This window comes from Anser anser (genome assembly GCF_964211835.1).
Source record: "Anser anser genome assembly, chromosome: 5".
Taxonomy (NCBI): Eukaryota; Metazoa; Chordata; class Aves; order Anseriformes; family Anatidae; genus Anser; species Anser anser.
In genome coordinates, this window is record NC_139725.1 from 45,248,868 (window position 1) to 45,275,186 (window position 26,319).

A 26,319-nucleotide genomic window follows, 5' to 3' on the forward strand; every position below is an offset into this window, starting at 1 on the left:
AGACAAATTGAAAATGTCATTGTGCCACTGTGTAAATCTGTGTTGTACCTTGCCTTTTGTGCTGCACTCTGTTTTGGTTGTTGCCTCTCAAAAAACAACCTGTGATGCCTAGAAAAGAGATCAGCAGGGATAGTGAAGGAGGTGGAATGGTTTCCACCTGAGGAGAGGTTAAATAGGCTGGCATTCTTCAGGCTAAAAATTGATAACTAAACAGAGGGATAGTAGAGGGCTCTACAATCAAAAGGGTGAAGAGAAGTTGTGACTAGGGGATAACTATTCACTGTCTTTCATGCAACAAAGATGAAGAAGAAATAAAGTAATATTAGGCTGAGATCAAACAGGAAGAAGTACTTTTACTCAAAATGTGAACTCACTGCCACAGAATATTGTAGAAATAAAAAATGAATTTCAAAAGCTAATATGCCAGTTTGTGGTAGAAAGCCCATTAAGATCTACGAAATACACAGTCTGTGGAGCATGAAGATGCAGGTATAACCACTTGCTACACTGATGCGTGTCACTTCAGTAAGCATATAAGAAGAGAGAAAAGTACTTCTGCATGTTCGTCTTGTCTTTATCCTATCTCTTGAACAAACACACATAACTGGCTAATGCCAGAAGCAGAATGAAGATGGAGCCTGAGCTAGCATGACTACACTTAGGTTCTATTTTTGCATGTTGTTAATGCCCAGTCGTTATAAGTATATATTTACATTTAGAGCACTTGCATCTGTGACTTTGTACTGATGGATCCCAAAGGTACCTTCAGGCATTTTAAAAAGGCTGGAAAAGGCAAAAATGAAATAACTTAAACATCACTAGATAAAAAAAAAAAAAGTAGTAAGCCCCCAACTCTTTCTATAATTTTTTAAAAATTCACATGGCAGGAATCCCCTTCTAAATGGGAAGACCTTTGTCTGTAAGTTGCATCAATATTTCATTAATTAAATTCATTTTTTCTTTCTGTCTTTCTCACTTTCTGTTTTGTTTAATTAGGATATAGTCATTTACAGCCAAACCTTTGTTCAACAGCTATAAAATATTCATTTCCAGTTGCAGCTTGATAACGAAACAGTATGCTGCAGCCCATTCAAACTGTTGCAAAGCAAGGCAAATCACCAAAGGGAAGGGAATAAATGCTTTTTTTTTTTTTTTTTTTCCAAACAACAGACTCAAACATGCTCAGTGCAAACTGGTTTTAGGCAAAACGAAAGTCTGTCAGCTAAAAAGCAATTTATGTAATACATTGGCAAGGAGGTGGGAAGCCAGTGAATAGAACTTAATGAGTTGACAGCTGTCGAGAACTCCATGGTGTCGGATTGTAGCATTTGTTTCGATCATTTGCACATTGTGTGCAAGTGGGAAACTTAGGTACAAGGGATACCCTGGGACCAGCCAGGCAATTTGTTCCACTACCTATGAGGTGCAGAGATTCAAAGCTGTGTGGTATAGAGGTTACAGAGCATTTCTCTGCACCTGTTGGAAAAGCTGTGCTTCCTCTGAAATAAAGGTTTGCTTTCTGACTGGATGTGTACTGGTAGTCCACCGTGGTAGGGGTGTTTTTCTGAGTCGTTTGCCTTTGGTGATGAATAGTGTTAAGTTCTGCTGCCATTTATTTCTGTAGATGTGCACTGCAGGTTTTCTGTACTGAGGAGAAATTGAAGGAAGTTCTTTTCCTTCTTATGCAGGAATCCCAATTTGTAGGAATATGCAGTCTTTTCCTGAATTTTATTTCCTTTCAGAAACACTAAAGAGAGAAGATTATGTCTTAGGTCCCTCCTATCTCAGCTGTGCCTAACAGTTTGTTCTGGTAATTATGGGAGTTCCACTTGGACTTCGTGTCTTCCAGCTCACAGAATACAACAAACTGGTTACAATCACAGTACCTTCCGTCTGGTGCTTTGCACAGCGCTCTCCTCCAAGTAGTCTCAGAACAGCTTATACGTGTTTGCTTCCAAAAGATGCACGTGCAGCTTCCCTGTCTTAACAGGGAAACCACGGTGGGCTGGCAGGCTAGCTGCCCTGTCAAGAGGCATTGCAAATCAGTGGCAGAGGTGTCCTGGCATCAGGCTCTTTCTTCTGTGTTAGTCTAAATGAAGATTATGGTAGATGAAAGTAATGGTCCCTTCTGAGCATTCTGATCTCTGAGTCAAACAAACAAACAAAACACCAACAACAAGCATTGGCTGCAATCCTTTTCTTGCAAATTCCTAACTTCTCTTAGTGCAGCTATATGCCTAGTAACACCTGTGGAGACAAGAGACTTTTTAAAAAACTGTTTTGCCATCTAAAGCATTTCAAAGTAATACTGTTATCCTACTAAGTTCAGCCAACGTCGCTGCAATATCCCAGAGTGCCAAAATGCACGTGCTTTGATTTTACATGCTGCTGCCAGTCAGAAGCCTGGTATGGATATCAGTATGCCAACTTTGTCAGCTTAGCTAGCAACACTCAGAGGTGGTGTAAGTGTGTTGGCAAAACCCCTCCTTCTGTCTGCATTGCTGGATCTGAAGTGAGCAACTCTGCCAACTTGGATACAGCATGGCTGTAATGCCAGTAGAGCTCTTTGGCATGAACAGGGCCTAAGTCTGAAAATTAAGTGGTAAAAATGCCAGAAGGCTTTACCTTTTAATGCTAGTGGCTTCTGTGACTTGTTTCTGGATAGCACATGTGAAGCTACGATAATGACAGCACACAGAAAGGAATTTAAAGACAAGTGAACTAATTTCCTCCCAGGAAGAGGCATGCCATCATCCTAAAGCTATTTCTATAGCTGTTTCAGAGAGAGAACATCAAATTTCATCTTAAAGCAAGGATGGTCTGTCTGCTTTTTTTCCCCCTTCTTGTTGAACAGCCCCAGCAGATACAACACACCAATGCACACACCCTCATGTATCTCTACGCAGGAACTGGAGTACTTTGGATGTAGGGAAAAATGCATCACTCTACATTTTGGCCCTTGCCCTGATCAAGATGTCCTGTTTTATGTGTTTCTATGACTGACGTTAAGTTTTCTGCAGGCTAAAACTTGTCTATCCCTAGTCCAGAAGAAGTGAATATTTCTTTATATTACTAAAGGCTTTTAATGAGCATTGCATAAAATTAGGCATAATTTCTGTCATGATTTTCACTGCTGTCAACACCATGATTAGGCTATACGAAAGACTTTCTTAGAGTGCTGTCTTGAAATACGTGTCTCACTCAAATTCATTAACGCACAAGCTTCTTCATTTCATATTCATCATGAATTTCACGCTACCTTGCAAAACTTACTGGAGGTTACTGATGCCAGACATGTTACCGAAAAGAACAAAGCTGAGTTTAGAGGCAGCTTTCCTGGCAGTGTAGGAAGTTTTCTCCTGGCTTCAGGGCTTCATGTCCTCCCTTCCTTTGGATACTGTTTTCCTAGTTGGTCCCATATTTGGCCATGGAAAGCTGGATAGTGCAAGAGAAAAGCCTGGCAGTACTTGTTGCCTCAATAGGTTTGCAGAGACACAGAAAGCTTATTCAATGGGTGCGGGGTGTTTTGTGTTGTGGTTCCACACACACACACACACACACACACACCCTTCTTCTTTTCTTCTTTAAACAGGTAGAAATATAGATGAGCTCAGCATGTTCCCGGTGGTGTTTAAAGCTGCCTGAATTCCTTTGTCGAGCTCTCTCGCTCAGTAAGTGCATTCCAGCTGAGCATCTATTGGGCCATTAAAGCTAACTTTGTTCCTTTTTTTATTTTACACAAACACAAAAGATTGATTTGCCTTTACTACAGTTAATCAAACCCAATAGAGAGCTAAGTAAATAAGCAAGGAAAATGGCCTTCTTATCCATCACAGAGAGCAAATGTTCTGATTAGGCGGGGGCTGCAGGGAAACCCAGCGGGGATAAGTGTTCACCATGCCTGTTGTGCATGGGAGTGTGCCTACCCAATGCAGAATTTTCTTGCATGACGACTGTTTGCAGCTTGGACCACTTGATGTGGCATTTAAGTGAAGTTCAGTTTAAATTTAATGGGATCCCAGGGGGCGTTTGTTATGTTCAGCAGCTCAGGAGGTTGAAGTTTACCTGGCTTCATCAATACTTGATAGACCAAATATGTTTAAGCTGATGGGTAAATGTTTGATGGAAGTACTGTGTAGATCTCTTATTTAACATTAGAGAGGAATGGACAAACTTTCTGTTGGTTTTTTTTTTTTAATCAGTTAATTTGCTGACTAAACAGTACAATTTTGAGATCTAGACACAAGCTTTTGGTAGGAGTACCACATGGCTATACAACCATCTGCCTCAGGTGCTATTTGCTTTCAGTAGGTTGTGAGTACCAGCATTTAGAATCTCAGTAAAAAACCCTGTCTGTCTCTAACTTTTGTAAGTTTTCCCCTGTGACTCTTGGTGGTGGTGGCACTGACTTGAGTTGCTTATTTACTTTTTTGTTGTCTTTCACTAATATGTAGTGTGAAGTCAGTCCCTATCCCCTCAGTAAAGCTGTTAGTCTATTTGCATATCAAAAAGAGAGAAAAAAGTGCTAATGCTGGAAAAGCATGATTTTTAAGCATCAGATATAAGCACCAGAGGTATTCCTGGGTGAAATAATGTCTGGAGCTATTTAATTTCATTTTTATTTGAATTCACCTTACTAACATTAATATCTTAGTATGTTAATAAATTAACATTAATATATACTGTCTGTTGTGTGTGCAGATATTTCCATACTATCTGCTGACAGGTACTTATATTAGAAGAAGGATGGGCTTGTGGTTAAGTCATCCTGTCACAGATCCTGGGAAATCTATGTTATAGCATAGTCTTTTTTGTGACCTTCTTTGTGCTTATGAACCTTCTTATTGTTTATAATCTAGGACTATTTATGGTCTTTTTTTAATAGGTATGCTGTTTTATGCTTATATATTGGTATTTAGTGGCTATTTTCCTTTGTTAACTCCTCTGTATATATAATGTTATTCAGGGAGCAATTCCAGGTGCTGATGTGTACCTACTGGGCAAGGGTTTATTCTACAGTTATTTATGCTGCATTACGTTTATTCCGAGTTTAAGTGTGTGTGGCAACCCCCTTTCCCCGGTGAGCAAATGTGTGTCCTGTGAGTAGCAGTATTTAAATGCCATTTTCTAAGCATGTGTTAATGTTTGAAGAGAAAGGAAGATTTGCCTGGAAAGAGTAGTCTAATGCATTAATGTGAATATTCAAAGATAGATGTTTATCTTATTGGGCTCAGAGGTACTTACAATAATTGCCGAAGCTGTTTTAAGGCACATTTATTCAGAGTAATTATGTTCATTGTTACTTTACGAATAACATACCCTGTCACATTAGAATTTAAGTGCCACAGTTTAGACGATAGAAAGGGTTTTTTTCTCCCTTTTGAATTTTACCATTACATATGCCGACTTTCTGTGGCCTACATAATAATAAGCAGCAGAAATTAAAAGACAAGCAAGGGGAGGAGGACTCCCTAATTTAAACAAATGGTGGAGATTACTGTGCACCCCAACCCAACGCAGCTGTGTCTGCAATAGGGTGTAGGATCTGCTGGTGGACAGCATCACTAGCTCATGGTCCAGTACAAGACAAAGAATACTGAAGTGAAGTTATCAGGAAAATTATAACAGATAAAAGTACTTGGCTTTTGTTTAAATAAAAATCCAGGCCACACCTTCTTTGAAAAAATGTTCAGATGTCTTTAATTTTTTTAATGGTACTGGTGCATCTCCTGTAGAATTCATTCCCTACTGTGGCACGTTGTTTTGTTCACTTATCCATCGTGGTTTGATGTGGGGAGGGACGCTGTGGGCCCTCCTGGAGTTTCAGTGCAGCCAGGACACAGCATCTGCCTCTCCACCACCTTTTGCAGGACCAGGCTTTTGCAGAATGGGTGCAACATATTAGGCTGTGCTGTCACTTCCATGAGTGATAAATACATGAACGTGCTCAGATTTTCTAGCACGTAAGATGTCTGCTAGGAGAAGGTCTCCCATATCTAATTTCTCGTTAAGCCTCATTTGTAAGAGATGATGAGATCCCAATACTAAGTACTACTGCAATAGGCATACTGCTTTAAAAATAAAAACAGGACTTATGTGGTTTTATTAATGAGCACATAAATAGAAATACCAGTTAAATAGCATATGTCACTGCTGCTTTGTTTTTGCTACATAGTAACCTCACTTTACAGGGTTGGTTTTTTTCATTTAAATCATGCGTTAGACGGGAGTGCAACAGGGTGTGCAGATTTTGAGGCTTAAGAGATAGTCATTAAAGCTGCTGTGATGTACTTATTTATTTCTTGCTTGGAGTGATCCAATCAATAACAGAACAAAATCAAATACAACTCCCTCCCCTCCAAGGAAGAAAAGACAAGCTAAATAAAGATGTCCAGGAGAAAATGCCAGCAAACGACATATTGATTTCCAGGAAAGGAGCAAAGTGTAAATGAAAAATATTCTTCTGACACAGTTATTAAGTGCAAGCTAGCACGTAAAGAAAACCCATTTACTCTTACTAGAGGCTGAGTCTTCAAAGGGCAGCTGATTCATCTCAGATCATTTGAGTCTCACTTTCTGAGACATAGGCTTCCCTGTAGTAAATGTAAAGGATTTTTCCGTATTTAGGCTTTGCTTTGAGAATGTAAAAGGTTTACTAAAATTCTTATTGTGCGCCTAGTGAGCAGAAAAGTTGTTTTCTTCTTATTTTATAGCAGTATAAACAAAAGCATGAGGAAAGGAGGCAATTTTCCTGATGTCAGACAGTGAATTTATGACAGTATCAGGAATATAAAATCAAGCAGCACAAGGGTTCAGATTCAATGTCCTTGGCAATTTGGACTGGGGCAATTTAAGAAGTTACTGCTCCCCGGAGGTCTGCCCTGCCTTTCTGCTGGTGGAGTAGATAATGTGTTTGTTCTTCCGCAAGTATAGATCATGGCTCAACATATTAATAAAATTATTTCTGTGGCAGTTTAAGTTAGTTCATCAGACTGTGTGCATCAGAGGGCTAAGATCCATACTGGGAGGATGCTAAATTCTGGCAAAAGGTTGATTTTTACCTACATATGTCCGAAAATCTTTATTCAGCTTTTGTCAAAATGTCTTCCTTTTGTAAACTCCTGACAAACATTGCAAAACAGCACTGTGTAGATCGATGTGATTTTCAGAAAGCCAAAAACTCCTGAGCAGTGCCTGAATTTCAGCAGTTCTGCCCTTTCAGCAGCTCACTGATTTCAGAGAGAAAGTTGTGTCTTCAGCTATAGTAGCTTAAATTAAGATCTGAGAAACACTATACTCAGATGACTTCAGTGTATAGACACACAACTTTCGTCTTCAAGGTGCTTCTTTGGGTGCAGGCAAATTAATGTGGGAAGGAGCAATAGGTTGATAAGGAGGAAGAAAGACTCTCCTCTCATGCCAACACTGTGTCTTTTGTACTTGAGCCAAGAATTTATATTTTATAGTCCCGTCCAAAACTCCTGGAAATCTTTAGAGTTATACTGATTATTTTGGAAAAGATCTGCCAGTTGATCCTTTACCACATCAAGATGGGAGGAGTGCTGGTCTGTTGGGAAAGGAAAGGAACAGAAAAGCAAGTGACTCTGTGTGCATACATAATCAATAAACATCCAATCTAGATTCCTGGAGATGAAATTTTATTTATTTATTTAGCTCCTAAATAGTATGTAATTTCTTCAGGCCAAGAAATAAATTGAAAGGATTTAGAAGGATTTGCTTATCAGCAGAACAGCACGTAGCATTACATTCCTTCTGCTTTTGGGAAGGTACATTGAAGTTGGCCTAAGCTGCTGTGGTTCAATACTTCTCTTTCCCCTGTTAGGGTGCCTTTAACAACAGTCAGATTAATCCTCCCCACTTCTCTTTCTCCCCTGTTTGCCCTCCTGTCTGTCTCTGCTCACATCCTTCACAACACCATCACCCTTCCCACTGCCAGCAGATAGAGACAAAAGGCAGAAACATGATTTTTTCCCATTGTCTTTGCACATCTTAGGAACAGAACAAAGTCCCTGAAATCTGGCATCAAACCTGGTGAAGAAGAGTCAGGCTTTGCAGTCTTAATGAACTATTGATTCTGTTGAGACAGGCTTTCAGTTTGCAAAGAACTAATTCAGCTTTCGAGGCTTTTTTTAAACATGTCTGTCTCTGACTGGATTGACACACAATTGGGGGGATTATTTTTTGCTTTCTGTCACTTAACTGACTAGTTACTTAATCTCTTGCTTGCTGTAGTAATGGACGAATGACTGATTTTGTTAGGGGGTAGCTCTCTCATGATCCCTACATAGTGATATAATTTGACAGCAAATCAGGTTTTATGTCCAGCCAGGATCACACAAGCAGGAAACACACTTTGCTGGGCTACTGTTGAAGGGTACATGCTTCCTGGTTACCTACCAGCTCCCAGCCAGGCAGGGTCCTGGGAGCATAAGGGGATGGATTTGTTCCCATGGTCTGAAGAGGTCTACAGCGGTGACACCTTCTTAGTGTGAGTGCAACTAGCTGAAAGCTGTGCTGGATAGCTTTACTGCCTGCTTTGGAATGACAAAGAGAAATGCATAATGATGTGCTTATATTACATAGTGATGGAGAGAGTGCAAATACCAGATTGATTTAGATTGAATTAGATCAGACTGAAGATAAATGGGGCAAGCTCTTCCCCACTAGGGCCTACCCCGATAATATTCATACCTGAATGGCTTGGGCAGCTGCTAATCTCAGTGCTGGTGTTTTCTGGTATTTCCCTGGGGAAACTTCTCCATAATTTATAAAGATCACTACTGAGATTTTTCTTGCTGAAAGTCAGAATTATTATTTTTTTGCTGAATTTTATCCACTGCTTTTTCTGAAACACCCTAAATAGCTCCTCTTCTTTCCTAATATTTATTAAACCCTTGTAATACCTGCAGATGTTTACCACACCTATAGTCTTTGATAAATCAAGCTCAAGCTCTGATGTTTAGTTTTTGCTAAGCTTGTCTCATTCATACATCTCTTCAGTCCTTTCATCTTTTCTGTGGCTCTTCTCTAAGTTGCTTTCAGTTACTCTGTCTTTTGGCATTGAATTGCACAAAACCAAATGAAATGAGCTATGGTTTCTTGGTGTAAATTGTTGTAGACCAGTTGAAATCAATGCCAATTTAAAACAACAGAGAATTTGGCCCTCTTCTCTTTGCTTTTACCTCAGAAGAGCTATATGGAGAAAAATGACTAGTTTCATGTTCTTTGATGCATTGCTTCTGCAGAGGCAGACACAACCCTAGTAGTATCTCGGGGTGTAGAGGATGGAATACAAAGGGCTTGAACAGCTTTGTGGCTGTGGCTGTGTTGTGATGTGAAAGTACCTGTAGTACTACCAATTCTAACAGGTTGGAGAGGATTAATACTGATAAGAGATTCAAGACTGTCTTTAAGAGTTTATACAGCCCCAAATTACAACTTCTTTTAAAATACCTCAATACAATTTGTGGAACATTTCTAGTATTTTCCTGTTTGTATGCAGATTCTTTTTATCTGTATGTGGTAGCTTGAATTTGTCCAGGCGGAGTCTCTCAGGCCTGCTAGACTGTAATGAACTCCAGAGTATTTTGCAAATAAGGATTAAAAAGAAAGTAAGAAACAAAAGATGTATAAAGGACAGATGAAGGATTTCCATTTAATTGAAATAATGTGAACAGAATACAGATGCTTTGAAAAGACCAGTTATCAAAATACAAAAACTTGAGGTATTCAAGCTAGAAATTACACCTAATGAGAGAGACGCTTCCTCTTCTATCTTGTAGCCAGGAAATGTCTTGGTTTCTAGAAGACAGAACAGCATCACTAACACTTTGCCATTCTGGGGGAGCATTCACACTGTGTACTGGTATGCACAGCAGACTATACGTTGTACATATTCCATAGTAAGTTTGAAATATTTAGGAAATAAGGCAGTATGGGAGCAGAGGAGGGATTCAAGTGGTCAGATTTTTTAAAAGTTTGCTGAGTTTCATTTCTGTACATTTTAGGTGTGAAATGCAAATGCACTGCTCAGATAAATACAGCTGAATTTCCCTGGTGTTGGTAAGGTATTTGTACCTGGCATTTTGTGGTGGTCATATCTCAAGAAGAACTGTAAATTGTGGTTCCTTGGTGGCAAAGAGATTTACACTTCTCTTGCAACAAAGCATTAAGTGTCACTTTTCAAATAATGATGCTGAATTGGAAGTAGTGTGTGCAGAAGAATTTCAAGCAAAAGGCAAGTAGGAAAATTGAATCCTACTTTACAGACTGAAGCAACTGCCAAGTACATAGTTCTGGAAGAATTTGTTTGCAGGGTTTGAATTTATGGGTCCTTGTCTTTTCTTTCTCAGTAGAAGTGAGGACTCCATCATTCTAGGGTGTGTTATTTATAATTTCATAAAGCTGTTCTGTGACAGGACTTATTTTACCCAGTATGCCTAATCTTTCTCACATAATGGTGCACCCAAAGAGCAAGGTGTCAAAGAAACTTTATGGTTGGGAAAAGGGAAGATTCAGCACCTGCCATTTTGTGTAGAACAAAGGAGCAAAGGTGTGGGATCTGACACATAAATTGCGGCTTCGGGCACTTGGAAAGATTGGACAGGCATGGAGTCATCTTGAGCAGGTCTTGCCATGCCATCTCAACTTCCCTTACACTTTGCATCCCACACCTGTATGTACACTTTAATGAACAAAGATGTAGAAGTATCACGGTGGCAAGATTGAAGAGGCCCTTAGAATGAATAATTAGGAGGAGGTGATTACAGCACTAATAAGTCATTGAAGGGAACGGGGAGCCAATTCAGTGAAATTGAAAGAATTTGAAGGTAAATACACCCATAAATCCTCTAGGGTGGACTCAGAGTTTAGCACTTTCTCCTGCCCCAGTTTTATTCCAAGGCAATTTCATTAAACACTAGAGAGAGGGAGAGGAAAAATAATAATATAAATGCCATAAAAAATCTTACAGAGGAAGAAATAAAAAGGGTTCCTGCCAGAGAGAAATTTTATTGAAAGTTATTATAATACCTATCTTTAGTTTTATGTCCTTTAATACAGGGCCAAGTAATTTCAAAGCTGGGATTTTTTAAAAATGAAGTACATATTTTAAAATAGTATAGTATGAATTATTATTTTTAATATAGAATTTAGCTAATATATGGAATAGGAAAATATTTTCTCTCTCATGTTGTCTCCAGTGAAAACAAATTGGTTCCATCATAGCATGCGGGGAACTTTCTTTACTGTCATGTTGCCTGTATGTGAGAAAGGTAAGCTGTTTAGATTACTGGACCGACACTAAAAACCAAATCCATTTACCTAACCTTGGGCCAATGGATGAGCGTAATCAGCCCAATTTCAAAAATGCTAAGAGCAAACCAGAAATGGAATAGCTGGTTTTGCTTATTCCCTTACAGTGAACTGTTTCTGATAAGAAATTGATGGTGGAGAGATTCCTGAGGTTGCAGCTCACTAGCCTGTCCCATCTGGTAGATGCAGAAGATTAATAAACATCCAGGGAAAATTCTCTTTTAAAAGTTACAGATTCCAGTTACAAGAAGTTATGGTCTTTTGGAGGTTTCCCCAGCTCTGTTTCTGTGGTCAGGAATTTCCTGCTGCTTCTCATTGAAATAGCTTTATTCCTCTGGGATGATTCAGATGTTAGTATCTGAGCGGAAGGTGCATGGAAAACCAATATGTGATGGGACTAGAAAATCAGTTAGTGATGAATTGTGATGGAAAGTACTGAGATTAAAAATACAAGATAGGAAATGGCAAGACAGATTAGTGTACTTATCTCTTCTGTGGTTTGTAGAGATCTCATTAATGACCTTGACTTAAGTCTAACACCGCTTCTGGAGGCTTTTCTCCTTTTCTAACCCTCATTTTTATACATACAAAATCACTAGCATGGGACAAACAGCAGTCACAGAGCAAGAAAACTGGAGCATCAAGGGAAATAGCGTGCAGTGGAGGTGGGGAGATAAGGACAGAGATTAATTGATAGACTCAAGCGTGCAACTACTTATGAAAAAGTGCAGGTACAGATTGGAGTTGTCAGGCTTGGTGAGTATTGCACATCACACACTTGAATTTTGTCTAAGCCTGGCTGACTGTGTCCTTCTCTGTTCAGAACCAAAGCAAGCTGCAGGAGTGTTTTATAGAAGAAAAACTAGAACACGCATCTAAGAGTGCATAATATGTAGATTGTATTTACTATCTTTAAGCTGCTTATTATATAGGAAATTGTCCAAGATAAACAAGGATCAGGCTTCGTGACCTTTCAGGTCCTGCTTAGAACACTCATCTTGGCTTCAAAATTCTGCATCTCCCGGTGTTCAGGATCTGTCACACGTGGTTGGGTGGGACGTCCCAAAGGCTCACCTTACTCAGCATCCTGCTTCTGACCCTGCTGTGAGGGTCCTCAGGGAGAGTTCCAAACAGGACAATGCAAGCAGTGAATACTTGTTTGGTCTTCAGTGTCTGTGGCACAGGGACTTTCTGTGCTGAATGCAGTGTGTTTAATCGTGCTGGATGGGTGTTTTTACCCTTAATTTGACCAATCACTTTCAAAGTGCATTCAAATCTTTACCACCTAACAGTACTCTGTTGCAAGGCATTCCCTATTTTTAAAAGATTTTTTATTATGTGAAGAAATACTAACTCTGTTTTGTTTTTTTTTTGTTTTGTTTTGTGTTTGTTGTTTTTTTTTTTGTGTTTTTTTTTTTCTGAAACTGTTACCTTTCAGGTTTCATATGATGCCCCTAATAATTGAGGGAAAAAAAGAAATTAGAAAGGAACTCCCTATTCTTTACTATACTGAATCAGATTGTCAATTCAATTGGATCTGATTCCAAGTTAATGTTGCATGAAGCTCTTAGATGTGAGCAAGTAAGTGGGCAAGTAGATAGGTACAGCAGTTGGTAAGTGATGACACAGTGTTAAAACTTTTATGTTCGTTTCCTACTTCAAGAAAATCATCGCTTTCTTCTATGAAAACCCTATGTGAGAATTGTCAGATCTTCAACTAGGGGCAAAACTCACACGCTCTAAATCCAACCTGGAAATCAAAAGAATCGCCAGGGTCTCAGTACTGTGTAAGCAAGGCCTTCTAGTAGTGATGGATGATTTATTCTTTATTCAGAATACTATCCTTAACACTCCCTTAACATGGATGCTTTAGACACCTGCATTTTCAGTAGATACATTTTGCCTCCTTAAATATTTTTCTTTCAGTATAATTTTGTTGACTTATTATGCTAAATTACTTTACAGTGGTACTATTAAAGACTGATATCTTTCTACCCAGGGACAGCTGCATTTCACTGTTGGAGGATGTGATCACTGTTTGCAGAAGTTTTAAAGAGGTTTGCTGCCCTTTGGGATAAATAATGCTTCATAAAATAGATGTGACAGAGCCAGAATTATAGAAAGTGAATTTATATTTTGTGCATTCCTCCTTTCTTGACCTCTCACTGAGCAGACAAACTTTTAAAGCCAGTTCATTTTCAGAGAGAATTCAGTACCAGGATTTCAACCAAGTTCTTCCATTTTCCATGACTGAGAGAAGATACCAAAAAATGACCTTAACACATAAAATGGGAAATTACTCTGTACATGCCACCCTCTATTCTTTTTAATCTTGCCTCCCCATGAAAGTATTTATGCATGAGATTACTGCAAGATTGCATCCTACAAATAGTAGCCATACAGCATTGCCGGTGCAAGAGTAAGTAACACATACGATAGGGATTTCCTTAGTTCATGCCTGCTTTTTTACAGATCCTCTGCTTTTATAATTTTAATTTACAGATGAACAGTCCTATTTTTATTTCTTGGCTCACTGAAATCAAGAGTGAATGAACGTCAGGTTGAATCTGAGCTTTCTGACTGACTGCTCAATTCCGTTTTTTTTCTGTTTTTTCAAATTAAAAAAGAAAAAGTTGGGGGGTGCGAGGAGCTCCTGTCAAAAGACAGAGAGGCACTTGTTGGCATTAGAACCACGGGTGGCTGAAGAAAAGATTGGGATCTCAGAATACTTTGTTCACGTAAAAAGAAGGAACATGCAGCATTTTGGAGGCAACGTAACAGGCGTGTGAATGTAAAAGAGACCTTAATTAAAGCTGGAGAATTTTTTTCCAGAATAAGGATTTTGAAGGTTTGTCATGATGTGAGATTGCCAGGAATATTCACCTGGAGTACTGAAGTACAGCGTACTGCAGTACAGCCCTCCTGCTCCTGAAGAGCTGAGATTTAAGCAATACTTCCTGCCTGGTGAGGAACATATCATTTGTTTTGTTTCAGGAGACATCCCGCTGATCCTGCTGCTCAGCGGAAAAGGCAGCTTTCTGCAAGGAGAAGTTGTTAAGGGAGGCAATTTCAGCAGAAGCTGTAGTCTAAGCCGATGCTGCTGAGCTGGGGTAATTTCGTTCTGTGTGCAGTACTGTTACTACCTGTGTCCAGAGGCTGCCACAGACTCTATCCCTAATGGTCTGCATTACTAATTCAACTAATTGCAGCAATTACAGGCAGGAGATGCTGCTGGGAAGAGACGCCAGTACGCTTCTCTCTAACATGCTGCGGTACATGCTGTTCATTAATTAGACCAGCAGCAAAAATAAAAATAATAATAATATAAAAATAATCACCAGCTGAAAATGCAAAGAAATGCGATGAAACTTGTCAGGGCCATGAACAGTCACAGTTTGGCTTAAGCCTTTCAGAATTGGACTTGCCAGCCTGTCAGCCCAGTCACAGCCAGACTGATCCCAGTTCATTTGGCAGGCAAGCAGGTGCAGTTGCATGTTGGTTGGGCATACCTGAAACACGAAGCAGTTCTTCGCAATGCAGCAAGCATGTCCTAGCTTGGAAAATATAAGAGATGCCCAGCCCAGGAGGTACATTAGTAGAACAGAAGTTACCTCTGCCTCAGAGTGATGCATTCAGCAACACAGCAGAGTACTGTTAGCTGCCTGGGTGATGCATATTATCTGGGTCTATCTTGTATGTTTTTCTTTGCAGAAAGCATGTTCAGCCTGGACATGCCTCATCTGTTCAGTCTGTCAGTGGGTGCCTTCTGGCTGGCCCTGCATGGTGTTGATGTTTATCAAGGAGCCCAGCGTGTTCCAACTGGACACATCTACCTTGGCTGTCGGAGGAACGTTTGCCAGCCAAGCAGGTGTCGCAGCCCCCTGCACCTACTGTGCTCGACAGCACAGTGCCAGCCACTGCTAGCCCAAACAGCACGGCAGGCACCTCGCACCTGTGCCCACCTGAAATATTCAACAGCACAGTAAAAGCACTAGTCCTCTGACAGGGGAATCCAGCTCCACGTTGGGTGCCATTTACACAGGCAGAGCTGGAATGCTTGGTGCAAATTAAATGTTTTAAAAGTTAACCATTCTGAAACATTTTTTCCTAGGGTACTTAGCTGCCTCAGTAGCAGCCTCTTGGCTTGCAACTCTCTCATATTTTTTTTCTCTGTTCTTTTTCCTTTGTTCCTTCCCTTCACACGCCAGACAACAGATGACATTGTTTCATCAGCCGAATGTTCCAGTGATGATGAAGACTTCATTGACTGTGAACCCAGTACAGGTAAGTCAGGTCAGTCTTCTTTTGCTTGCTTTCTTACTTCATTTGCAAAAAACAATGCATACATATATGGATATGTGTGTGAATGTATGTATACATATATGATTATATATGTATATATATGTGTGTGTATATGTGTATATATATACTTATGTATATGCACACTGTATATAAAATAAAAAATATACAAGCCAAGCATCGGATCCCATGGACTTGGCAACAGCAAAAAAAAAAAAAAAAAATCATCACTGTTTGGTTAATATAAAGTTGTTTGCATAGAAAGCCACACTTCCCAAAAGCGATCCTAGCTAATTAATAGTTTACATGTTTGTAGCGGTTATTTCACTGACACAGAGGGAAAGCAAAAATATCAATGTGGCACATGGTAAATAATAAAGATTTATGAAGTGGGGTGGGTTAATGTTTGAAAAACAGACGAGAAACAAAAGTGAAGCAGTAGCGGTTTATTAGTGTTCTTTAATCCTCATTAATTGCTCTGAAGATGAAAATGTACAAGGATACATTTGTCCATGGGATTTTTAATACAGTTAACATGGTAATGTATTTATACTAATTTTGTTTTCTGTGAGCCCAAACAAATTGGGGAGTATCAAAACATAGTTCCAACATAACAAAATTCGTAGTAATTCTTGCCATGTTATCTGCTGTGATGCTTCAAAATGTATCCATTAAAGAGTCAGAAGGACTGGCCATATGGAACTGACTCAACTTCTTCCTTTCAGATACATTTTGATAAATTGATGGCTTTTCTTTCTGGTGAGATATATGAAGTGATATCCAGCAGGCAACTGCAGTCTATTTTATTTCTTACAGGCTTTTTCAAGTCTTCTTTTTTGAGGCTTGTCATGAGTTAAGCATTTCTATAATAGAGAACAGACATCATCGAATTTCTGTGTACATTTAAAAAAAAAAAAAAAGGAGTTTGGTTAGAATCTTATGTCCTTAAAAGTGAAACATATAAATAGTTCAGGCTTTTTGTTTTGTTTTGTTTGTTTTTTTGCTTTGTCTTATTATTTATTTGGGATGATTTTTTTTTTTTTGCTTTAAAAAAATCCCCAGAATGCATTATAAATGTTATGTTCCTAGTTTCCTGAAGCCATTTGATTAATACAATAATAACTTTAAAATTCACCCAAGGCTAGTGCTTTCACATTTGTTTTGAGTTCATCATTCTGTGCCTGCATTTTTTGGTAGAACTTGGTCCTGCAATAACCTGATTTTGGCGATGCTTTGTAGCTGGGAACTTCCACCATGTAGCAGCCTTCAAACTCTCGATTTCCTTGAGTCGTCAGGGACGGCAGGGACACAGTGCTAACAGATAGCTCAGCCTACTCCCTTCTCTTTTTTTCACAAATCTCTCTGAGTTTTTAACTCCCCACCTGGCAAAAGAGCAGTCCAAGTAATACAAATTGTAAAGCCTAAACAGTGTGGGTACTGGGATTTGAAATAAAGGCAGTAGTGAAATACCAGCACAATGTTTATAATGAAAGTGAGGAATGAGTTTTACAGGACCATGCTAAAAGGACTAATGTACCACAAGTGATGTGCAAATGAGTGGGTAAGAATCATTTCATTAAAGCTTCACTAACATTTCAATACTTCAGCTTCTTTTTTTATTATTATCCTGATTGCCAAGCATTTCAATTAAACGAGGAAATGGGGTCTTTATCAGACTCCTCCTATGGTATATTTTTGTCATTTATGTTTCAACGCAGAAATCACACTTACTTCAATGGCTATAAGTTGGAATAGCAATGTTTTCAGTTTATGCTGCCAGTGGAAAAATCAAAGTGTGAGGAGAAATTTGGTAAAACAGGATGTTTAGCATGAAATTTCAGAGTGCCAACATTTCCATACTAAAAATACCTCTCTCCTGACACAGATATCTAATGCTACAGACAGGTACAAACTGGATTTATAAAATGACATGCTTTTGAAAATCCTGCTACGCGTTACAGTCAGCAGCTATAAGTGCCCACAGACATCTCAGTATCTGCCGTGTAAAATAATATGATTCACTGAAAATCTGCTGAAGGTACTCTCCTAAACAACTAGACATTCCTTTACTGCATTCTATTCCCCCTCCATAGCATGGGGGTCTGCCTGAGCCACTGAGTTTGGATTCTTTCCCTGGGAGTTACTGTGGTACTTAGAAAAAAGCTGGCCTGGTTATATGTAAAAAACAGTCTCCCAGATGGTCCTTGCTGATGAGATTTACACTTCCAGATTTTGAGGTTTACTGCTCTCAGAGGCACTGGTGTACAAAGCCACCAGAAGGCAGCGGGACACGCAGGTCCTTTTTATTTCTAGAAGTGTAAACTTCACTCATTGCATCACGATAAGAAGGAACAGCGATAGGTTCGTGGAGCTCCTCATTTAGGTTTCTTTGTCTATCTTTTTCTCCCCATTCCCACTGCATCCAGGGAAGATAGAACTGTGTCTGCAATACACCCGGTACTGAAGCACTCTCACAACCCAGGCCACAGTGAAACGCTAAAGTGATCTGAGCTGGCTTATCAAAATCCAGCGGTGCTGGCTTGGCTGAGCAGATATGTTTGCCTTTCCACTTCAGCAGCCAAGTCAGGATTCTGGCCATATGCCAAGGGCTGGTACTTAAACATATATACAGTGTGGAAAGAAAAGAACCAGATCATTTTGCCTGTATTTTCTAGTGTGCAAGTTTGTGGTGTTTTTTTTTTTTAATTAGGCCCATTTGAAGTTGCTTCCTCCTGTTCGGTTGACAGGTCAGTGTATTTTACGCTGCCTTCTGGCTTGCCCGATCGCTTTTGCAGCAAATTGAAAATGAAATGACTCAACCTAGCGCAGGCCCCTCTTTGTTGCTCTGATAATGTGTAGCTTTTAAAGCTCTTGAGTTTCTGCCAAACACCAGAACTTGGCCTTCCATCACCCTCAGTGCTATGGTCCAGTAACGCAAAGGTTACTGAACTCACTGCTGCAGCTGTGAGATATGATATACATCACTGTGAACCTGCTGTGCTATAACTGAGACAAGGGCAGCTGCGATGCCGCCCTGTAAATCAAAAGCTTTCAGATTTCATATGGGTCAGAATCAAATCCCAAGATCTAAATATATTACTTTGGACTTGATCCTGGATCAGAGCCACTGCCCTGCAGAGTCCATTTGAAGACTTTGGTTTCAGTGTACCCAAAGATAGTTTAGAAGACATAAAACCATGTCCTCTTTGAGGCTAAATTTCTTATGAGAACCATTTGCCAGATCTTACTGGCACTTAACTCTGATTGTCTGCTGGATCCAAGCCTTGAATCTCAGTAAACATATGATCTGCATCTGGATGCTTGCATCTCTTTAAAAGAAGATTGTGTAGAGGAAATTTCCTCACTGCCCTCTGGATTTTCCTGTCTCTCCTTGGAGAAACATCCCCCATAAATATGGTGCTCAGCTATCCTCAGTCTCTCCTGGTATCAAGCAGAAGGAAATCTGCTCCATTTCTCATGCTGTGAATGAGGAATGCCCTTTAAAGTTGGGTGCGTGTCTCAGAGTATGCTGAGAAGTAGGCTTCCCACCTCACAGGCTGAACACCACACCAACCCCAAGGAAGGAGATTGCCCTGGGGCACTTGCCAGTGGGTAAAAGCATCTCTCATTTGATGGAATTTCCTAGCTATGGTCTTACAGCCAAAACAAAAACAGATGAACAAGTTTTACTAATCAATCATGCAGACAACTTACAGGAACTTTTGTTCTTTTTTGTGTTAGGAATTTATATTGAGTTTGGTTTTCAGCATATTGGTCCTTTTTCCTATGTACACTACAAAGGCCCTACCCATGAGTATATTTTATCTATATACGCACCATATAAGGTGTGTATATATATATATATATATGCATATAGCGTATATACTAAAGCAATAAATGACCAATATCAGCAGTAGCCCCTATCATCCAATCACGTTTACACAGAAATTCATGCCTTCATCTAACCCTGGCATCCGCTGGCGTGGACAGATGCATGATACTGTTATTTCTTGGTGAACAAAGCACGTTAATTTCTTTTTTTGTTGGAGTTTTTTCTTTCTTCCTCTTATTTATTTATTTATTTATTTATTTATTGTAATCAATAGTTTCATCTACCAATTAGCCTTGGGGTAGGGTGGGGCAGGGAGAATAAAAAAATTATACAGGTATATCCATCGATATATACACACATGCTCCGTGTATATATAGATAGATATATACATTGTATATATTTGAAGAACATTTTCTGTCGTTTCACCTCATCTTGTGCCGCATGAATTTTTGGTGATTGATATTTTAGTTTCTTTTTATTTCTTTTTTTTTTTTTTGGCATTTAATGGTGCCATACCGCTATTTTTTAATTTTTTAAATCATTGCTGTACTTTTTAATTTATACTTTTGGAGTTCTTCCAACAAAATAATGTTTTAATCATCTCAAAAAAAGAGATATAGATCTGCAAACCAATAAAGGCAACAAAATCTTTTCTTGCCATCCTTAAGAAAACCACATTTTTAGACATCCCAAGAAAGTTGTGTGCAAAAGAATGGAGATACTTACCCTGCCTTTCTTTCTATTCTTTTCTCTTTTCCCTATCTTTTTTAAAACTTTTGAAAATCTATCCCGTCTTTTCCCTTCCCCCTCCTTCCCCTTTTTTTTTTTTTTTTTTTTTTTTTAAATTGAGTTCAGAGAAAAAACTATCTAGAAGGAAAAAGAGAATCCCCTTTACCCCTGCATTCTCCCAGGAAAAATTCCTCCAACAACAACAAAAAAAACCCTACAAACTGCAGATGGCATAAAAAGAATTTTATTGCAATGCAGAGTATCTGTTGTATCTTTTATTTCTGGGTCAGTGCAAGATCATTTTTGTGGCATGCTGTAGTTTAGCTGATTTAACTAACCATGGCCTTCATTAATCTGTGCATGGCCTGTGATGACGCCATCTCGTGTTTCATCAGAGCTACGCATTCAGGCTAACCAAGCAAGTCCGTAGTATATGATTTGGGGGGATATCGCTTTAATTTTCATTTTTAGTTGTATTATAATTTTTTCTTTTTGGAATAGTTATGCCAATACCATTGGCTGCTTCTTGCAGCCTCAGTGTTATATATCTACTTTGCGTTACAGGGTTTTTGCTCTTTTTTTTTTTAAATTTATTTCTCAGTAGCAATCTTATGTCTTGTCTGTGTCCATCTGTCTTGTCGGTGTGTCTTGGAGTCCATTGGTCCAGTGTTGTTATGTGATTCTGTTCTCTGTTCGTAAGCTCCCCGCTGCTCTGTCATCCCTCTCCCGCTTCCCTTTCCCCTCCTTCCCTCCCGACTTTCCTGAGGTGGGGGTCCACAAAGGGGCAGCAAGCTTTGAATGATGCCGTGAGTGGCATCCCGAGGTTTCAGGCTGGATATAGCAAGGTGTCCATACAGCTTCTTAAGAAAGATAAATTTGCAGCTGGAAGGTTTTCAAACACTGTTACCATTTCACTCTTAAAAACGGTTTGTTGGCATTAAAGTGACTTCTTATATGTGTCTGGTTGTTAGGGAATTTGCACGTGCATGCTGACATTTTAGAGGTAGAATTCCTGTTATCTGTGCTTTGGGTGCCAGGAAACACTACGGATGGTGCAGGCTGTCTGCTAAATAGAAAGTACATAGGTCTTTTCATAAAAGGTAGTCCTGGGAAGGGAATATCTGTGCACATAGAACTGAAATTGTATCTGTGTGAATGTATTTCTAACATCTACAGTTGATAATAGACTTGTACTTAGGACACAAAAATGTAGAATGTGCTTAAGATTCTAAAAATGGTGCTCAGCCTTCCCTCTGTCACTGTGTAGTATCTGCCTCTTTACCGAAGCTGGTAAAAATTGCCTTGCTGTTGTTAGCCTGTATAAGCTGAACACAATTCTGGAAAGTCAACTGGAGTGTCTTCTGCCATGGGCAGCATAAATGTGCAGCAGTGTGTAAGGCAGAAGAAAAAAAGATGAGTTTCCAAGTGTCTGCTCAGACTTGAAACCTTTTTTAGAAAAAAAGAATCCCCTGTTTTGTACAGTGGTGCATTCCCCAGAATACTTAATTCTGTTCCCACTAAACAAATGAGCCACATTAGGGTGTTAGGGTACTTCAGCTAGCATCAGTGGGGGCCTGAGCTCATGCTCATGGGGGAAGAGGCAGCCAGTATCCTTGTAGATGATGTGCAGGACATCACGAAAAGCATACTCACACTTACCTTTAGCCTAGCTAATTTTTTTTTTGTTGTTGTTTTTCCACTAATTAGTTTGTTCTGCAGAGGGGACAAGATGACAAAATCTGTGAACTTTCTTCACAAGAGAATGATATAAGACTTACCTGTTTAATCTAAAAGTTACCAGAAGAGGGAAGTAATGGGATATATTTAGATCTCCAACATGGAATTATTTCATTTAATTATTTCATTTAACTTCCCAATAGATATGTGTCGTATAGTTGCACAAGGATGAAAAGAAAATAGCTTTTCTGTTACCAATAAAACCTATCATCTTAGGCACAGTTCAGTTTTCTTTATATATGATCCAAGAGACATTGCTGATATTAATTATATCAAAAATGAATCAATATTTAAAGCTTGCTAGATTTAAGTTTTATATCTCAGTGCTTTCCACATCTGTTGATTCCTACCAAATCTAAATCTTTTTCTTGGAAATTGCTTAAATAGAGCAGCTGCTTATAGAATTGCAGTATAATCAACAGGTTCATGGTTCTGTGTAATACTGCCCTCTGTCAGATAGACCAGAACAGTCCAGCTGGGTATTGTGAGCCCTGTATTGCTAACAGTGGAAGAATTTTATTATTTTTTTTTTTTTTAAACTCAAGCAGCAGGTGTTATCAGAGCAGAACAATCTGAGTTTTAGTCCCTCTGCATCATGAGGCTCAGGGTAACCACGTCCGGGTATTGTGATGAGTTAACCAAGTGCCCGGTCATCAGGATGCAAAGCTCCAGGCTGTGGATGAGCTGCCTTGTCCTGCTGAATGGTTGCTTTTATTCTCCTGATGCAGCCACAGCACCCCCTGCCACTGGCCATCCGCTGCAGAGAGCCAGAGGTTCCTTCCAAGGCAGGAGGTGCTGTTGCTGTTGCACTTGTATTCCACTGAGCCTATATAGGGATTTCTGGCACTTGAAATAGTTCATACTTTTGTTTTCTGTATCAGGGATGGCTGCTGGCTTCAGCTCTTGGGCCATTTGTCACTTTGCAAGGGAGAGCTGGGGTGTGAATTGTTAAAACCCATGATAAAAAGCCTCAATGTCAGCGTGCCTCTCCCAGCTCTGCTGTTGGCTTCTTCTCTGTTTTTGCTCATTTGCCTACCTGCGAGGCAGGGTAAATGAAATATTTCTTAGACAAATGAGGTGGAGATGAAGGGAAAGAGGGAGATGTAATTGATATTTTAATGGGCTTTGATATCCAGGTGCAGGTTGCTATACAATACAGTAAAATGCTGCTAACTATTAAAAATGCACAAGCAAACAATGTCACTGTTAAGGTTTTATTACTGTCTTCACTTGCTGTGGAAGTAACATTACTGTGTATATTATGAAATAGGTACAAACCTACAAAAGCAACAAGAATTCCCTGAAATTAAATGCAATGGGGAGCAGGTGAGGGATACAAAAAACAAATATTTCCATGTCACGGAATATCTGCGTGGAACCATTTTTATTAAATATCACATTTTCCTCTAGCGTTAACGCATGCAATTGGAATGAACCGTGTTCAGGCTCCGTAAATTAATACCATGTGTAGACTACAATATACAGATCTTTTTTATCAGCACTTCCATAACTGTTCAAGTATCCTGAAGTTTTCTTCAAAAACTTCACAGTTTTTCCAGCATGACTTAGCTGGTGTAAGGTTCCCTGGCTTTCAATTTAGGATCGGGAGGAGATCAGGATCAGCCCCACAGTCTGGCTACCTTGCCCTTGCTGCCTTCCAGACTTTTTTAGAAGCGTGTTCTCTAAACTCGAAGCCATGTGCACTGTCACATTCTGGCAATCCCTCTAGTGCTGTGCCTTTGTTATCAAGCTGACACATGTCTAAAATACTAAGATATGATATTTTCAACCTGCTGGGACTTGCTTTTTCTCCCTGTTAGCTTTGATTTTCAGCTTCATAAAATATATGGGAAAGAAAGAAAAAATAAGCAATGACACATTCAGTGAAAGAGAATAGGTAGCACATGACTCAGGGAAAGATTTTGCCTCAAAGGCAAATGTATGTGTATTAGACCCTTCAATGCCTATAGCAACCGATTCGTTAGCTCTAGACAAGAAGGAACTATCTGATTTCTGGAAGACAAATAATATCCGTGAGTCTTTTAGAAGATTAGGGAAACGTTCTGTTAAAGGGAAAACATGCTGAGCATTTACTAATACTATGGACAGAGATATAGTTTTGCTCATAAAGGCTTTTATTTATATTTCCTCTGGTCATCATGCCTAGACCTGAAGGTGGTGTCCTGTGTATTAGAAAGTACTGATGTTCACATGAGTGACAACAAGTGGAATGACACCTCAGCAGAGCAGGACAACCTATTCTCCTTCCATTTTCAACCAAAGTAGTTCATAAGATACCAAATCAGGTCAAAGGGATTACTACTTTGCCTGCATTCTGCCTTTTTCAGTTCCAATTTATTGATCACAAGAGCTAGAAATCCGTGTTTTATCCCAACTGTAAGCAGCCGGGAATCCCAGTTCTTGAGTGAAGTGAAGTGTTAATACTTGTATTGAGTGTATATACTCAATTATTAAGTATTATGTATTGAGTATTAAATATTAAGTATTAAGTATTGAGTATAATATAATTAATAATTGTATTATACTCAATACTTGCATTGAGTGTATATACTTGCATTGAGCAAGTATAACAAGTATAACTGATTTTAGATACTAGTTTTAGTGACTATGTCTTCTCTACTAAAATCTCTGGGGCTTCATAAACTTTGTATGTGACACACCAAAAAGAAAAAAAAAAAATGCTCTGTAATTAGTCCAGGTATTTTCCAGGCTATCAAAATATAATTTCAGTTTTCTCTTCTTGCTCTCCATGTTCTCCTTGCTCTTTCTTGTTCTCCATGAAGCAACAAGTCTACTATTGAGTGCCTGGAGATTTATTTTATTTTATTTTATTTTATTTTTTGTATTTCTGTATTTCCCCCAGAATCTGTAGTTCTCCTGTCTGCTAATTATTTTAGTGTCAAAACGTGGATCATTAATATATAGCAAATCATGTGTGTGCACTCTCTCTCTCCGTATATACATATATATAAATCTGTCAATGCTATTTTTCTCTTCTGGCTAAAAGGCGCATTTGGGGGAACAGAAATAGAAGAGCAGAATAAGCTTGTTTAGGAGATTTACAAGCAAATGGGGAACAAATAGATTGTATCTTGCCTAATCCTCTTTCTCATATTCCCATTAAGTTCTGTTAATTCAAGTCTTCCACTTCTGTGTATCTCTGAAAGCAACCAGTGCATCCCAGTGAGAAAGGGGAGGCGTTCTGTGAGCACGGGCAAGTGTGGCTCTCAGGTTTGAGAGCTCAGCATCGTCTGTGGTAGAGGACCCCAGGCACACGTCTGAACTCGCAGCAGAGAGGAGAAGAAGGGTCAGCCCCCGGCCAAGTTTTGAGTCACTTATCTCTGCCAGGGAATTAGGGGCACTCAGAGAGCTGTGGGGAGGATTAGGGAGGGTTTGACAGCTGGAGAGAAAGTCAAGTGACTTGGCGGTGTAGCAGGAATATCTGTGTATCCAAAGGAAAAAAGAACTTTTTTTTGGTACAGTGGGTTGGACATACTACCAGATTTGCCCTTGTTCCAGTGGCTGAAGGTGGGATTTAATAGCTAGCCTTCCCATGAACAAAGCACTGTGATATGCTCCGCACAGCAGAGAGTGAGCGAGCTCTGAGCATGAAATGATGAAGGACTTTTGAGCTTTGTTTTCTGATAAGATAACTGAGAGCTTTTGGGGGTTTGCCTGAAGCCCTTTACTTCATGTGCTTAAACACATCATATAAACCCAAACAGAATACAGAGACTGGAAGAGTTGTTGAAAACATTTTGCCCTAATTCTTTTTTGGTAAAATGTGAGGATTTGATGTTGGCAAAATACTGCAGGGACACCAACTAATTTATTCTGAACCCTCTTTGTCAAATTCATTTGCAGAAAATGTCGTATGACCCCTAAAATGCAATTTTCAACTTTTTATCTTAAAATTCCTTTCATTTTGAAATTTGTTTAAAAAAAAAAAATCAAAGTTCACCTTCAAAGTATCTCATTGCAAAATAAACTTTTTCGGTATTTTTATCCTAAAAACAATTCACAAAATATACATATGTATATTGCTGAACAACATTCTTTCTATGGTTTTCAGAATTGTGAGTGAATTGGAAAATAAATAAGTGAAGTAAAATGACTACCCACAAGCAAGTGGGAACAATGCAAGGTTTTTTTGGTTTGTTTGGTTGGTTTGTTTTTAACTCAGTAACTATTTTTATTTCCAGATCTTTAATGCCCTTCTTTCATAGAGCTTTGACACAACATGCTACATTCACATGAACTAGGACACACTCACTTCACTGCTGAGGTTGCCAAGTAGTATCCTGTATCCTACATGTATGTATTAAGTTTTATAGTCATAAGCATTGTGTGGGGATTTCAGTATGCTT

General features: G+C 39.2%; 1 protein-coding gene across 11 annotated transcripts in view; it reads left to right on the forward strand.

Annotated features, from left to right (window-relative positions):
- NRXN3 (neurexin 3) overlaps positions 1-26,319 on the forward strand; it is a 940,418-nt gene that overhangs the window by 886,952 nt on the left and 27,147 nt on the right. For 7 of the 11 annotated variants that reach the window (XM_083837468.1, XM_083837469.1, XM_083837470.1 and 4 more), the window contains one exon: positions 15,543-15,627. In XM_083837468.1, coding sequence (XP_083693594.1) covers positions 15,543-15,627 — 85 coding nt within the window. The remainder of the gene's footprint in view (positions 1-15,542; positions 15,628-26,319) is intronic. The other 4 variants (XM_083837465.1, XM_083837466.1, XM_083837475.1 and 1 more) reach the window with 1 other exon arrangement.